At 48.2% G+C, this 16,611-nt stretch overlaps 2 protein-coding genes across 2 annotated transcripts in view; one reads left to right on the forward strand and one right to left on the reverse strand.

Annotated features, from left to right (window-relative positions):
* Positions 1-297: 297 nt before the first annotated feature.
* Positions 298-4,696, reverse strand: LOC113997529 (patatin-like phospholipase domain-containing protein 7). The gene is made up of 5 exons (XM_027739457.2): positions 4,686-4,696; positions 4,037-4,205; positions 2,810-2,992; positions 1,714-1,832; positions 298-349 (listed from the first exon to the last, which is right to left on the reverse strand). The coding sequence occupies exons 1-5, from the start codon at positions 4,694-4,696 to the stop codon at positions 298-300; spliced, it is 534 nt and encodes a 177-aa protein (XP_027595258.2).
* Positions 4,697-4,709: 13 nt separating this feature from the next.
* Positions 4,710-16,611, forward strand: part of LOC113997526 (patatin-like phospholipase domain-containing protein 7) — a 54,406-nt gene continuing 42,504 nt past the window's right edge. The window contains exons 1-4 of the mRNA XM_027739449.2: positions 4,710-4,726; positions 5,259-5,427; positions 6,472-6,654; positions 7,632-7,750. Of these exons, the coding sequence (XP_027595250.2) occupies positions 4,710-4,726; positions 5,259-5,427; positions 6,472-6,654; positions 7,632-7,750 (488 nt within the window). The remainder of the gene's footprint in view (positions 4,727-5,258; positions 5,428-6,471; positions 6,655-7,631; positions 7,751-16,611) is intronic.

Genomic DNA, 16,611 nt, shown 5'->3' on the forward strand with positions numbered 1-16,611 from the left:
GACAAAAACAGCATTCTGTGCCTTTGCATGGAAAACACAATGCTCACACCAGCCATGTGTCAGCCTGAACCCCCTGAACAGGCACTTTAAGGCCACAGAGCTTCAGAGAAAGCAGAAATATCTTATTTATCCACTCTGCCATTTAATCCTCTCCAAGTCCCTCATATTGCAGAGATGCAGAAATGAGCAGATTAATGGCACATGTCACGTTGCTGAAGGGCTGATGTGCAACCAGAGCCCCCAAAGCCAACACAGCAGCAGCTCTGCAGAGAAGGACAACACAGGACCAACACAGGCTCAATGATCCTGCTCTTCCTTACCTGGGATCCTGCACACCCGCAGGTGGGAGCTTGTAAATTAAGTAATAGAACAAAAGAAATAAATAGTTTGGCAAAAATTACAGCTGTGTTTACAGAAGGAAGGAAGGAAGGGAACGAGCACAGTGTGCTGCCAGCAGTACAGGAGTGCACATATTTAGCCTGACACAGGCTTGAGTAGAGGCAGAGATATCAGCTGGTAACAAAGAACAAGCCACAAGTGCTTTGTATCAGTTGATGAGAAGCCTCCTGAGAAGCTCAGATTAAACAGAGGCTCCCCTCCTCTGCTCTGCTTTGTGTCTCCACAGGGCACAGCCTGTCTCGGAAATGAAATCCTGAAATCAGCTCAGGTGAGGCACTCAAAGGGAGCAGGATGAAGGCACCTGTGCAGGTACCCAAGGGACCAGCCAAACAGTGGCTGTCTCAGCACCAAGTGACTAATCAGGACAAGCTGCCACAGAGGAGCTCCAACCTCCACTGCAGTGAACGTTCCCCCAGAGCACACGCTGGCCCAAAGACAGAAACGTGACATTTCCATGGACTTAAACAGACAGACTGTGTGCAAGTTATGGATTTTATTTTTGAGAGCTGTATTTCAAAGCACTGTTTTAAAGCAGGGCTTCAAGAACACAGTGATGGAGACAACGAAGGCGGCGCTCGCTTTAGACAAAGGGTGGCTCAATTCTGTCTCGACATTAAACTCTCAAAGTAAAAAGAGATTCCAAAGAAAAATGCCAGTAATAATTTATTTCTAAAGCTCACTGGGGATTCAGGTGGAATTCTAACAGAGTGTTCAGCACACACCTTGTCCTTGTGTCTGCAAAAATACACTCTTTCTGCAAGGTAAGGCTGTCAAAGTGTGGGTACCTGGGGGCTTGGGGGATTGTACAGACGAGAACATTCTCCATTAGAGGAAATAATTCCTCTTACTGCTCCAACTTTGAAGAGCTTTGGGGGCCTTTGAAATGTTGTGAACCATTTTCTAATATAAGAATCCATAGAGGAAAAAATCCACAGTGTAGGCCAACAGAAAGAAGCATCATGTTCAGTGCTCTGGTCACCTCCTGCTATTAAACCCAACTTATGAGAGGTCTCAGGAGGTCACAAACACTCGTATTCCTTCTGCAGAAATCGAGCACAAAACCCCCCAGCACATTAAGTTTCACCCCCAAACGTTGTTTGCAGAACAGGATGTTCCAGGATGCCTGTTATCCCGCGGGATCTGTCACAGCCCCGTGGCACTGGAGCGCTCAGATCCGCTAGCAATGCACCAGCACCGACTGGGCTGGGCTGGAAGGGACCTTAAAGACCACCCAGTTCCACCCCCCTACCATGGGCAAGGACATCTTCCACTAGACCAAGCTGCTCCAAGCCCCATCCAGCCCAAGTCACCTACCTGGCCCCTCCACCCCCCAGCACCAGCGCTATGGCGTTCCCGGTCAGGACACGGGCCAGGCGGGAGAAGTCGGAGTGACGGTCCGGTGGCTTCTGGAACACCCGTTCATACATCTCTATCTGCAGAGGAGAGGCACAGCAGAGTCAGCCAACAACATCCTGGCAACAGATGCTACAAAGATGAGGGGACTGGAGCACCCCTCTTGCGAGGGAAAGCTGAGGGAGCTGGGGCTGTTCAGCCTCGGGAAGAGAAGACTGAGAGGGAACCTCATCCATGTCCATCAGTGCCTGCAGGGAGGGGGCAGAGATGGACCAGGCTCTGCTTGGGGGGGCTCACCAATGGCACAAGAGGAACAGGCAGGAACTGATGCCCAGGAAGTTCCACTTGAACATGAGGAAGAACTTCTTTGCTGTGCAGTGACCAGAGAGGGTGTGGAGTCTCCTCACTGGGGATATTCCAGAACTACCTGGACACAATCCTGGGTGACTGCTCCAGGGGACCCTGCTTGAGCAGGGAGGTGGCACTGGATGACCCACCGTGGTCCCTTCCAGCCTGAACCTGTATATGATTCTGTTCCAAGTGGGTATCTGTTCTTCAAAGGAACAGAGGGCCAGTGAACTACCCAAACAGTTCTAGAGATCAAGTGCCTCTCCCAGTCTTCCATAGCTGCTGGGAGATTTTCATGGTATTTGCTTTGGGGCTGTTTCTTTCTTGACAAAGATTTGAAGCTCCTGAGAAGCACCCCAGGCTACCTCTGCCTTATTTTTGGCATGGCTTTCGCAAGCACAGGGATCCTCCCAACAAAAAGGAATCTATGGCACATACATACCTTTCAAAGTGACTCTGAGATAGTATTTACTGTCTTCAGGATATCAGAAATCCAAGTATGCATCCTTAAAGAAAACATGGGCCCCTTATCCCTGTTTCCTTTATTAAATTGAGGCCAAATAGATCTAAAGAGAACTCTGTCTGTGTAAGAGCCCATAGCACATCAGAACACCATGGAGTATCATTATCCCAGATCCCTTTGGATACATGGATTACAGGTAAAGTGAGGGACAGCAAGGGACCAGCTACTACATCAGGAATCTCTTACCAGCTTGGGCAGACTCCTTTTGGAGAAGACTCTGCGTGGGCAGTGGAGGTGGAGATGAGCAGAACACCAGCTCCGCATGTTGAGCCATTCCACAGTTCGGGAAGGGAGGGGCCCATCCTCCTTATGGAGCAGGATGAGCTGCTTCTGGGCTCTCACTGCAGTGTTCTCCAGCATCCTCTCCAGCTACAGCAGGTTAGGGACACCAGAGGAATGGGGGGTCAGGTACTGCCCGCTCCAGTGTCAGTGTAACAGGTATGAGACAGACACACCCCCCTCACCCCACTCCCACCTGAACCCACAGAGAACTCTGCACAGCAAGAACCCCCAAACATGATGGATTCAGACAATTGATTTGTCTGATTTTAGACTCCTGGCACACAAAGATTCAAACCTAAATGCTTTTGACCCAAAGCAGGCCATGAAATGCACATGCAGACACACCCTCTCCATGCAACATGAGATGTTCCCAAGCCATACTCAAGCCTACAAATGTTCAGCGTGTTTTCTTTTTTCCCTTCCCATCAGTTCACTTTTTTCTCCTTGTATTTCTGATTTTGACTTGTTTTCTTATTGGTTTAGGCAACTGCTGGCAGCTGCTGTGCCTGTGCTCCCTGCCTCCCACACCCACAAAGGCTGCACGTGGGACCTGTCCAGGCTCTTTGGAGTCAGACTCAGCACTTCACAGTCCTAAAAAAAAAAACCCACTTGGGATCTTATTTTTAAATTTCTTGTAGAATTTATGTGCCTGGTCAAACTTAGGTAATAAAACATAAAAATAATAAAAATAGATAGTAAAGGAAAAAAAATTACAGCTTACAAGCTGTAATAAAATAGATTAAATTATTCATACACTGCAATTTAGATCTACTTTTTCCTAGGCACACACCATGAATTTCATCCAGGCAGAAAAGAATTTCTCTCTCTCTGTGTGGAGATTCTGTGAAGAAATTCTGGGCAGAAGCTCAAAGGTTCAAAGCAATTTACTTTTGATTTACCATTGGCCAAAATGACTCTTTAGAGGAAAAGAACCTTGCTGGAAACACTCCTCCATAAAACTTGACCTTTCAGGGGGTTCTCATGCAATTCTTTTCCCATTTCTAGCACGCATTTCCCAGGAATATTTCATCATTTACGCTTCTCTGGGCATTAAACCCGGGAAAACTCCTGGGTGTGGAACGACACCCTTTGAGCTGGGCTGCCAGAGGTGCAAAGAGGGGTGTTCCCAACCTCTCCCACGGTGGGCTCCTGGTCCCCCAGCCCCACGATGAGGATGCAGTCGGCCTGGCGGATGCAGCGCTGGGTCCAGGGGGTCAGGGAGCTGTCGGCCTGGTACAGCACGATGCGGTGGATGTCCTCCTGCTGGCCCAGCCAGCTGGTCAGCCTGTACTCATGGATGCTGGGACAGAGTGGGAAAACAAAATGGGGTTATGTCACAACTCCCAAGAGAAAAGATAGGAATCTGACTTGTCACCAACCCCGGCAGAGCTCAAGGAGTGTTTGGATGATACCTTCAGGCAGCCCAGGGAATGGCTGGAGCTGTGTCAGGGCAGGGTCAGGTTGGATCTCAGGAAAAGCTTCTTCCCCCAGAGGGTGGTTGGCACTGACCAGGCTCCCCAGGGCAGTGGGCACAGCCCCAAGGCTGCCAGAGCTCCAGGAGGGTTTGGACAAGGCTCTGAGGGACAGGGTGGGATTGTTGGGGTGTCTGTGCAGGGCCAGGAGTTGGACTGGATGATCCCTGTGGATCCCTTCCAGTTCAGGATATTCTATGATTCTGTGAACAATGTTTGAAAAGTATTTGTTTCAAATGTGCGGGTTTTTTCCATAGTCAGTTTATCACTTGTGAGATTGGAAAAGCTGAATTGCTCCAAGTGGTCACTGTGTGCTCATTCTTAGGGATGCCATGGAAGCTTTAGTGAAGTGAGGCATCACTGCATCCTCCTTCCTTGGTGTATGTGTGTAATAGTATAAATACTGGAGAAACAGAGCAAGCATGAGCCTGGAGATGGGAGCAGATAAGATTCTTAGACTGGCTGAGCAATAGGGCAGGTCTCTGCCCTTCAGATTTTCACAGAATCCCAGAATATGCTGAGTTGGAAGGGACCCACAAGGATCATCCAGTCCAACTCTCAGCCCTGCACAGGCCCATCCCCAGGAGTCCCACCCTGTGCCCCAGAGGATCATCCAAACCCTCCTGGAGCTCTGGCAGCCTTGGGGCTGTGCCCACTGCCCTGGGGAGCCTGGTCAGTGCCAACCACCCTCTGGGGGAAGAAGCTTTTCCTGAGATCCAACCTGACCCTGCCCTGACACAGCTCCAGCCATTCCCTGGGCTGCCTGAAGGTATCATCCAAACACTCCTTGAGCTCTGCCGGGGTTGGTGACAAGTCAGATTCCTATCTTTTCTCTTGGGAGTTGTGACATAACCCCATTTTGTTTTCCCACTCTGTCCCAGCATCCATGAGTACAGGCTGACCAGCTGGCTGGGCCAGCAGGAGGACATCCACCGCATCGTGCTGTACCAGGCCGACAGCTCCCTGACCCCCTGGACCCAGCGCTGCATCCGCCAGGCCGACTGCATCCTCATCGTGGGGCTGGGGGACCAGGAGCCCACCGTGGGAGAGGTTGGGAACACCCCTCTTTGCACCTCTGGCAGCCCAGCTCAAAGGGTGTCGTTCCACACCCAGGAGTTTTCCCGGGTTTAATGCCCAGAGAAGCGTAAATGATGAAATATTCCTGGGAAATGCGTGCTAGAAATGGGAAAAGAATTGCATGAGAACCCCCTGAAAGGTCAAGTTTTATGGAGGAGTGTTTCCAGCAAGGTTCTTTTCCTCTAAAGAGTCATTTTGGCCAATGGTAAATCAAAAGTAAATTGCTTTGAACCTTTGAGCTTCTGCCCAGAATTTCTTCACAGAATCTCCACACAGAGAGAGAGAAATTCTTTTCTGCCTGGATGAAATTCATGGTGTGTGCCTAGGAAAAAGTAGATCTAAATTGCAGTGTATGAATAATTTAATCTATTTTATTACAGCTTGTAAGCTGTAATTTTTTTTCCTTTACTATCTATTTTTATTATTTTTATGTTTTATTACCTAAGTTTGACCAGGCACATAAATTCTACAAGAAATTTAAAAATAAGATCCCAAGTGGGTTTTTTTTTTTAGGACTGTGAAGTGCTGAGTCTGACTCCAAAGAGCCTGGACAGGTCCCACGTGCAGCCTTTGTGGGTGTGGGAGGCAGGGAGCACAGGCACAGCAGCTGCCAGCAGTTGCCTAAACCAATAAGAAAACAAGTCAAAATCAGAAATACAAGGAGAAAAAAGTGAACTGATGGGAAGGGAAAAAAGAAAACACGCTGAACATTTGTAGGCTTGAGTATGGCTTGGGAACATCTCATGTTGCATGGAGAGGGTGTGTCTGCATGTGCATTTCATGGCCTGCTTTGGGTCAAAAGCATTTAGGTTTGAATCTTTGTGTGCCAGGAGTCTAAAATCAGACAAATCAATTGTCTGAATCCATCATGTTTGGGGGTTCTTGCTGTGCAGAGTTCTCTGTGGGTTCAGGTGGGAGTGGGGTGAGGGGGGGGTGTCTGTCTCATACCTGTTACACTGACACTGGAGCAGGCAGTACCTGACCCCCCATTCCTCTGGTGTCCCTAACCTGCTGTAGCTGGAGAGGATGCTGGAGAACACTGCAGTGAGAGCCCAGAAGCAGCTCATCCTGCTCCATAAGGAGGATGGGCCCCTCCCTTCCCGAACTGTGGAATGGCTCAACATGCGGAGCTGGTGTTCTGCTCATCTCCACCTCCACTGCCCACGCAGAGTCTTCTCCAAAAGGAGTCTGCCCAAGCTGGTAAGAGATTCCTGATGTAGTAGCTGGTCCCTTGCTGTCCCTCACTTTACCTGTAATCCATGTATCCAAAGGGATCTGGGATAATGATACTCCATGGTGTTCTGATGTGCTATGGGCTCTTACACAGACAGAGTTCTCTTTAGATCTATTTGGCCTCAATTTAATAAAGGAAACAGGGATAAGGGGCCCATGTTTTCTTTAAGGATGCATACTTGGATTTCTGATATCCTGAAGACAGTAAATACTATCTCAGAGTCACTTTGAAAGGTATGTATGTGCCATAGATTCCTTTTTGTTGGGAGGATCCCTGTGCTTGCGAAAGCCATGCCAAAAATAAGGCAGAGGTAGCCTGGGGTGCTTCTCAGGAGCTTCAAATCTTTGTCAAGAAAGAAACAGCCCCAAAGCAAATACCATGAAAATCTCCCAGCAGCTATGGAAGACTGGGAGAGGCACTTGATCTCTAGAACTGTTTGGGTAGTTCACTGGCCCTCTGTTCCTTTGAAGAACAGATACCCACTTGGAACAGAATCATATACAGGTTCAGGCTGGAAGGGACCACGGTGGGTCATCCAGTGCCACCTCCCTGCTCAAGCAGGGTCCCCTGGAGCAGTCACCCAGGATTGTGTCCAGGTAGTTCTGGAATATCCCCAGTGAGGAGACTCCACACCCTCTCTGGTCACTGCACAGCAAAGAAGTTCTTCCTCATGTTCAAGTGGAACTTCCTGGGCATCAGTTCCTGCCTGTTCCTCTTGTGCCATTGGTGAGCCCCCCCAAGCAGAGCCTGGTCCATCTCTGCCCCCTCCCTGCAGGCACTGATGGACATGGATGAGGTTCCCTCTCAGTCTTCTCTTCCCGAGGCTGAACAGCCCCAGCTCCCTCAGCTTTCCCTCGCAAGAGGGGTGCTCCAGTCCCCTCATCTTTGTAGCATCTGTTGCCAGGATGTTGTTGGCTGACTCTGCTGTGCCTCTCCTCTGCAGATAGAGATGTATGAACGGGTGTTCCAGAAGCCACCGGACCGTCACTCCGACTTCTCCCGCCTGGCCCGTGTCCTGACCGGGAACGCCATAGCGCTGGTGCTGGGGGGTGGAGGGGCCAGGTAGGTGACTTGGGCTGGATGGGGCTTGGAGCAGCTTGGTCTAGTGGAAGATGTCCTTGCCCATGGTAGGGGGGTGGAACTGGGTGGTCTTTAAGGTCCCTTCCAGCCCAGCCCAGTCGGTGCTGGTGCATTGCTAGCGGATCTGAGCGCTCCAGTGCCACGGGGCTGTGACAGATCCCGCGGGATAACAGGCATCCTGGAACATCCTGTTCTGCAAACAACGTTTGGGGGTGGAACTTAATGTGCTGGGGGGTTTTGTGCTCGATTTCTGCAGAAGGAATACGAGTGTTTGTGACCTCCTGAGACCTCTCATAAGTTGGGTTTAATACCAGGAGGTGACCAGAGCACTGAACATGATGCTTCTTTCTGTTGGCCTACACTGTGGATTTTTTCCTCTATGGATTCTTATATTAGAAAATGGCTCACAACATTTCAAAGGCCCCCAAAGCTCTTCAAAGTTGGAGCAGTAAGAGGAATTATTTCCTCTAATGGAGAATGTTCTCGTCTGTACAATCCCCCAAGCCCCCAGGTACCCACACTTTGACAGCCTTACCTTGCAGAAAGAGTGTATTTTTGCAGACACAAGGACAAGGTGTGTGCTGAACACTCTGTTAGAATTCCACCTGAATCCCCAGTGAGCTTTAGAAATAAATTATTACTGGCATTTTTCTTTGGAATCTCTTTTTACTTTGAGAGTTTAATGTTGAGACAGAATTGAGCCACCCTTTGTCTAAAGCGAGCGCTGCCTTCGTTGTCTCCATCACTGTGTTCTTGAAGCCCTGCTTTAAAACAGTGCTTTGAAATACAGCTCTCAAAAATAAAATCCATAACTTGCACACAGTCTGTCTGTTTAAGTCCATGGAAATGTCACGTTTCTGTCTTTGGGCCAGCGTGTGCTCTGGGGGAACGTTCACTGCAGTGGAGGTTGGAGCTCCTTTGTGGCAGCTTGTCCTGATTAGTCACTTGGTGCTGAGACAGCCACTGTTTGGCTGGTCCCTTGGGTACCTGCACAGGTGCCTTCATCCTGCTCCCTTTGAGCGCCTCACCTGAGCTGATTTCAGGATTTCATTTCCGAGACAGGCTGTGCCCTGTGGAGACACAAAGCAGAGCAGAGGAGGGGAGCCTCTGTTTAATCTGAGCTTCTCAGGAGGCTTCTCATCAACTGATACAAAGCACTTGTGGCTTGTTCTTTGTTACCAGCTGATATCTCTGCCTCTACTCAAGCCTGTGTCAGGCTAAATATGTGCACTCCTGTACTGCTGGCAGCACACTGTGCTCGTTCCCTTCCTTCCTTCCTTCTGTAAACACAGCTGTAATTTTTGCCAAACTATTTATTTCTTTTGTTCTATTACTTAATTTACAAGCTCCCACCTGCGGGTGTGCAGGATCCCAGGTAAGGAAGAGCAGGATCATTGAGCCTGTGTTGGTCCTGTGTTGTCCTTCTCTGCAGAGCTGCTGCTGTGTTGGCTTTGGGGGCTCTGGTTGCACATCAGCCCTTCAGCAACGTGACATGTGCCATTAATCTGCTCATTTCTGCATCTCTGCAATATGAGGGACTTGGAGAGGATTAAATGGCAGAGTGGATAAATAAGATATTTCTGCTTTCTCTGAAGCTCTGTGGCCTTAAAGTGCTTGTTCAGGGGGTTCAGGCTGACACATGGCTGGTGTGAGCATTGTGTTTTCCATGCAAAGGCACAGAATGCTGTTTTTGTCATTGAATCATCATCTAAATTGTGGTTAGATAAAAGACCTGGTTTTCTTAAAAGATGGTTTTCAAAGTGAGAATAGTGGGGAAAGGACAAAATTACTCTGAACTCTGTAAAATTTGCCTTTGGAAGGGCAAAGTGAGTTCTTAGTTTCCCCATTTCTATTAACAAGAGAACTTCAAGAGATTAGGCACCAGGTACTTAAAATCATCCTGTGATTAAAGCCTGTTCTAACTAAAACCATCTTCATGGGTCACTGCACAGACTGTTCATAGTCAGTGTGGCCTTTGGATAATAACTATATGAAGTAACCTCCCACCTTGTTCTCAGAGCATGAATCATGCTGGTCACACAACCAGAGAGAGGAAATCCTGACAGGGGCTGGCTGGTGGGTATTTGTTCAAGGGATTGTGTTCTGGGACTCCAGTAATCTCAATTATTTAGTTGTTATTTTGGGAATGTTTGTCTGGCTTCCCAGTGACAGTTGGATTGGGAGGTTTTACCAACAGCAACTTCCCAGTAATTATCATTGTGGTTTGTCATGACAAAAGCTCAGAGGAACTAAAGGTTTTCTTTCTCTTGTGAGCATAAAAATAAAACAACTTGAAGTGATACAGTTCAAAAATTACAGTGTTTTGCTTTTGTGAAGCACTAACTTAATTTCAGTTAGAAACATTGTGGGCCTTGAGAGAAGGAAAGGGGATTTGTGTTTAGGAAAATAATACCTTTGAAAAGTAGTTGCAAGAATAATGACACATCAAGCCCTGCAACAAAGGCATAAACCTCCCATAAATAATTGTCCTGACCTTTAGCCCTCCCACATACAGCCCACTTTGCTTTGCTGTGGTTGTCTGAGCAAAGCTGTTTGAAAACTAAAATTTATAGGAAGTAAATAATTAGTACAGAAGTATCTGGGAATCCCTCGGGCTTTGGGGAATAAAAATATTGGGTTGTGCTGTTTCAGAATCACAGAACCACAGAATGTCCTGAGCTGAGAGGGACCCACAAGGATCATGGCCCTGCACAGGACACCCCAGAAATCCCACCCTGTGCCTGACTTGAACAAAACTGGGATCACAAGCTTTGTTGTTGATGATAATGCCACTATTCCAGGAATGAATGTGGTACCTATTCCATGTAGGCATAATGGGGAAATCCAAAGCATTGGAGCTGCCCCAGGTTGGGTATTTGTAGTAAAGCACATGATACAAGTCCATGGTGTGCATGAAATGTGCTTATTGAGAAGGAAAGGGCTGCTGGGATAAGGAATTATTTCTCTTTTTTGGGTGTACTGTCTCCACTAACAGTCAGCTGTTCATGCTGGGAAGGAATTCAAGTGCTGCCAGAGCCCTTTACCAGCCCATACCTGCCATCCTTCCCTTCCCTTCCTTCAGGCAGAGCATTTAAACCTTCCCTGAGGAGCTGCTGTTGACGGATATTTCTAAATAATTTCATCAGGGCATCTTTTCATTTCTCCTTTTTCCCCTTTAGCTTTCTCCTCAAGCTCATTATCTCACCTCAGCACTCGATATGTCAAGCAGTTGGGTTTTTTCCACACAGCTTTCTTGCTGACACTACGGATGTGGCTCAGACCTTTTCATTTTGGGCAGCTGGCCTGGTTCAGCAACTTGTTCTTTCTGCACTTTGTTCTTTTGTTTCCAGCTCTGGCCCTCTGAAAAGGGAGGATAAAAGCAGCAGTGTAGGAGAAGCTGTGGAGATCTCTGGTGTGGAGATCTCTGTGTCTGATGGATGCTCTTGTTGCCTTGTCTGTCTGTCTGTCTGTGCTCCTGCAGCCTGTGCCATGTGCAGGGTGCTCACACTCCAGGCTTTTAGAGAAGGTCCAGCTACCACCTCATTTACAGGCTGCTGCTGGGCCTGACGTGGGTCTCTGAGCTCCTTAAAGCCTGGCTTTATCTTCCCTTTCAATGGCTTTACCCAGTGATGAAAAGGCTGGAAGAGATCTGCAGATCTCAGTTGTTCTGCTCTCAGGAGACCACATTTGCCCTCTGCACTCTGAGTTTGCTCCAAGCCCCCTGACTGCACAGGGAATAAACCATGGGGGCTTTACTGTTGCTGTATCTGTGATGTTTGGCTGCAGCTCCAGCTCGTTCAGGCAACTGCTTATCAGTCTTGTCTTCTCTGCCACCAGACACTGATCTGTTCTTCCAGAAGGCACAAAGAGAGAATTTGGTTGTCCTGTGTCTGCACAGGGACAAAGCCTTGCAGCTTCTGAGCAATCCCTGGCGTAGCCAAGTTGGGAGGAACTGCCCTCTGTGCCTGGAAGGGACCAAGGGATGCCAGATCAGACTGTCCTATGTGGTGGGTGTAGCAAGGACCAGGTAGAACATGCCCACAGCCACCTCAGGGCGTGGTGGATACACATGTGCATCTCCCAGTGAGGTACCAGAAACGTTTTTGAAGGCTGGGTCAAGCGTGGCAGCACGTTGGGAGGTTTCCCAGCTGTGCCCTTTGTGTCCCTGAGCAATCTTGGTGGAAAGGAACTGGTGAAAAGCTCCCAACATAACCTGAGGAAAAATTTTAAACAGGCATTTTGAGAACTTTAGAAGCTCATATTCCTTTTCTGAGTGTTGATGCTTTGAGCATGCAGGTGTGGCTGGGGGGTGAGGAGCTCCTGCACGTGAACAAACCCTGTGGTGCTTCCCTGCTCCATCTTGCTAAAAAAGGAATTGAGTTTGGGGATTGATGACCTGCTCTATCCATGTAAACCACTTTAAAGCACGTAAGTGCCATGCTGTGAGATATTATATCACTTCTCTAGAGTCTTTGCAGGTTGTCTGGGGAGCTCCTGGCTGCCTTTAGCAGGCACAGGGACGTGTTGCTGCTGTTCATGGCTGGTGACGCAGCGTTTTAATTACACCCCCAGCAATTAAGTGGTATCAGAGCTGGCACGATGCAGAAGCTGAATTTGCAGTATGCTCATGTGAGGAGTCAGAAAAGATCAATAAAGATGCTGGTAAGTTTTGGGGGTCGATTTGTTTTTCTGTTTGGTTTGTTATTTTAACTTGGAGAGGAGCCTTAAAACACACAAAGCCCTTGTGGTCCCATCCTGGCTGGGGACAGCTCTTTCTTAATTGTGTCCTTTTCTCATGATAATTGAACAGACGAGGGTTTGGTGGTTATCCTGTCACGTTGCTGCTCAGTGCTTCCTAATTAATTGGATTTTGCCATCTTAACTCTGAGAAACTTTCACTTCTGCACTGCACAGGGCAGGTCTTCAGTGTTTGGTGGGAAGGTCACTGCAGGCAACAGAAACTCCTCTTTCACTTCATGTGAAATTCTCATCAGCTTTTTTCCTGAGAGAAGCCACGAAGTCACTGTGTTCTTTCCCTTGCTTGAATTAGTTAAGGAAAAATTGACAAGCTGCCAAAATTAATGAACATTTAAATACTCGGCAGCATAACATGGTAATGCAACAGTGGGATTTACTGAGGCAATGTGCTGCAAGGAAGGGATGGTAGAAATAGCACCTCTGCTTTTGGGGGCTGTTTTTGGTTCTACAAAGAACAAGGTCAAATGGCAGCATGGGAAGGTCTGGTTTCCAGAGGAGCTCTGGGAGCTCAAATCCCTTCTGGACTGTCATCTTTTGCTCTGTGATCCACAGAAGCAGAGAGAAGCACAGGGAAAGAAAATAGGGAGGACTGCACAGAAAATGTCTAAGCTTAGTGGGTCTTCTAGGGCCTGATAAAAGTGCCAACTCCTGGGTCAGGACTCAGGTTTGGCCCCCCTTGGGGTGCAGGGAGCTGGCTGGTGGTGCAGTGGTGGGGTTGACATCTCATAGCCCAGCTTTCAGCGTGTGATGCGTCACCTGAGGAATAAAAAGCTGAAATTTGAGGTGGAAACTCTGCTCCAATGACCAAGTGCTGTCCTTGGGGTGGCCAGTTTGCTCCCATGGTTCAGACAACTCACTTTCCAGGCTGTAGCAGGCGAGAGCAGGGTCCTGGTTATGAAACCCTGGTGTTCAGTCTCGGGCAATAACAGAATCTCCTGGGGAGACTGAGTGAAGTTTTATGGTGCAGGTGCTTCAGATTCAGTTCCAGCAGTTAAGGAAGATTAATTTTTATTCCTTAACTGTGACAGGTAACTAATGACAGGAGGCTTTTTACCCTGTCAGTGGGAGAAGTGTGTGCGTGGACGTTGTCTTAAAACTGCCACTGCAGAGCTGCAGAACTTGCAGTGGAGGTGGTGGGTTCCATAAGATAAATTACTGAACCTCAAATACAGGGTTAGACCTGGAAACATGAGGGGAGTTGCCTTTTTAAACCTTTAAACATGACCACAAGCACCCACACAATGTGCTGGTAGGAGAGGGTGAGGAGAGAGGGCAGGAACCTGCTGCCTAAATCCAGAAGGTACCTCCAGGGGCAGCCTTGGAAAACGCTGCCAGGAAGAACAGAGCAGTGTCATTCCCTCTGGGGATCCTAAACATACTCAAGATAGAGATTACAGAAGGGATGAAAGAAAAGCCCATGGGAATTTCCTGGCCTCTTGATGTTCCTCACATACTGGAACACAGTAAATGTTTTTCAGCTCCTTTGCTGGGTTCAAAACTTACCCTGGACTGAGTCTGAGCAGGGGCATCCCAGGGTGTGAGGGATATATATAAATAATGTTTCTCCACACTTCCATTCCTATCTAGACCATATACAACCTATTTCCCTTTTTTCTTTTCCCACCTGTCTGTGTCTGTCAGTCTTTCTCTTTTCCCTTTCTAACACATCCAAGCTCTAAGATTTCCCAGTTTCTTTGCCCCCTTTTTGCTCCACTCTCATTCCTGCTTGTCTTCTTTACACCTGCTCTTTATTTCCTTTCTCAGTCTTTGCTTTCAAGCCCTCTCTCAAAGGAATTATTACCAAAAAACTGCAGTTCGCCAACTGCTTCTGCCAAGTACCAGAGGTATCCCCATGTGTCAACAGAAATGCACTTGGCTTTGAAATCATTCCAGATCATTCAGTGAGCTTCAGGGCTGCACCATGTTTCCAAATTGATTATTGATTGCAAGGTTTTTTTCAGTGGTTCATAATGGGGTACAGCTATTTGTTTTGTTTGTCTCACAGTGCTTAAAACTCAGGGTGAACAGAGGGCTGAAAGCTTGAAATGGGTAAAAATTATATCCTGGTTTGCTTTTTTTAAGTGTTCAAAAAACACAGTCTGAGAAAACACTTGTTCTGAAGTAAATTATGAAACAAAATCCTTGCTAAAACCATTGTTCTTCATTCTGACCTTGGCTAGGAGAGTTCTGGAAGAGCAACATCAGCCTCTCTGAGGTGCTCAGGGTGCCACAAGTCACTGGCAGCTGTGGAGGGTTAAATCCCTGGAGAGAGGAAGGGGCAGGCAGGATTTAACATCACTGACATTCAGCTCCTGATGTCACATGGGCTTGAGGAAATGGCTCAAACTTTTATAACTGTATCCTCCTCGTGTAAACCAAAGTGTTTGGCAGCTGGGCAGGTCACCCTTCAGAGGTTGCTCTGAAGCACTTGGATGGAAGAGAAGGATAAACCACTACCAGGAGGAATTGTTTGGGGTTTTAAGAGGGTATTGTTATCTCCAAATGTAAATGGATTTATGGTTCCATCTCATGGGTGGGATGTGTCTGGGGAATTTGCTTGAAACCTGCCACCCAGTTAATCTGGTGGAGTTAATTGTTTATCCCAGCATGCAGAGGAGTGTCCAGGCTGCTGGTAACCCTGTTTGTGCTGTCTGGGTGCACTGCCAAGACATGGCCGAGGTTTTTGCAAGGGCTGCTGAGATTTTAGGATATTTTAGCCTGTTCTGGGCAGGAGGGACCCCCCACAAGCAAACCCTGCACTCCCCAGCTGGCTCTGGGCAGTGCCAGCTCCGGTGTCTCCTCCCATCCTGCAGAGAGAGGGCTCTGGTGGGAACCAGCAGGTTCCTGGGTCTGTCCTGGTGGACTGGGAGGTGTGTGCTTGCATTCCTGGTGTTGTGGGAGGGTCACTGGCTGGATGTGGGGATGTGTGACCTGGCAGAGCTGCTGTGGGTCCAGCCCTGTCCTGGGAGAGGTTGTATGGGGTGCTGGGCTCTGCTTGGGCTCGGCCCAGATCCCAGATCCCAGATCCCTGTCTCCAGCCTGTGTCTGGCAGTCCTGGAGCCAGTCTGGCTCAGATTGGGTCCTCCTGCACTCAGTTCACACCATTCCCCAGTTCCTACCTACATGAGATAAGGGTGAGGATTTTTGCAGTTCCTGTCTTTTTGTTCTCTCCCCCTGGTGCAGTCAGGCAGCATCCATGAAATTCCTGTTCCATTTCCAAGTGCTTGCTCAAGGTACTGAACTGGCACATCAGGGCTCTGCTTTCCTCTTCTGTAGAAAGACAGGTCTTGAACATGTGCTGCTAAAAGGATCCCATTCCTCATCCCATTCCTCATACATAGTGCTGTAAAGTTCCAGGAAATGAAACTGAAATATGAAAAGAACTTGAAAAATGCTTCTTCCTTTATTTTAAATGGAAAAATAAAGCTTGCTGGGCAGCATCTGCAGCCTGTCAATGCCCAGTAACAGCTGATGAAGCAGGATTTCTGCAGTAGGGAAGTATCAAAATGACACAAAAGGGGCTGAATCTGCTTTGTGTCATGGAAAAAAACACCCCTGAATACTTGAAATATCCTTCCTCCAATTCCCATTCTTCAAAGTAATCCCTTTGTACACCAGGCCAATCTTGTCTCTTGACTTGGGAAAGGCAGAAAGTTGGCAGCTCTGAGGTTAATCCTCGTGGCCTTTGCAGCCTCCAGCCCTCCCTCTCCATCATGTGCAGCCTGTGCTGGGCTGGGAGCATTTCCGAGCAGGGGGAGCTATTTGGTGACCTCTGTTATGGTTTTTGTGTGTGCAGATAAGTATCTGTGTCTCAGTGCACAGTGGAGTGGAATTTTTCTGTGTGACATCCCTTTTTGAAGCTCAGGTTGGTGGCTTCAGAGCCTGTAATTACTGCTGTAGGTGCTTGGAGAAGTGGCCTGTGCCCGGTGTGTCTGTGCTCCTGTCACGAGTGGAGCATCCACTGCCACATGCAGATAAAGCAGGTGAATTCAGGAAAGCTGAATTCCAGAGTCAGCCATGCACTCAGGCTCCTGGGTTCCCCATGTCTTTCAAAAAGCAGATTTCAGGGCAATATTCAGAAGGTA

Source organism: Pipra filicauda, unplaced genomic scaffold (assembly GCF_003945595.2).
Source record: "Pipra filicauda isolate LSUMZ 115617 unplaced genomic scaffold, ASM394559v2 scaffold609_size223957_pilon, whole genome shotgun sequence".
Classification (NCBI taxonomy): Eukaryota; Metazoa; Chordata; class Aves; order Passeriformes; family Pipridae; genus Pipra; species Pipra filicauda.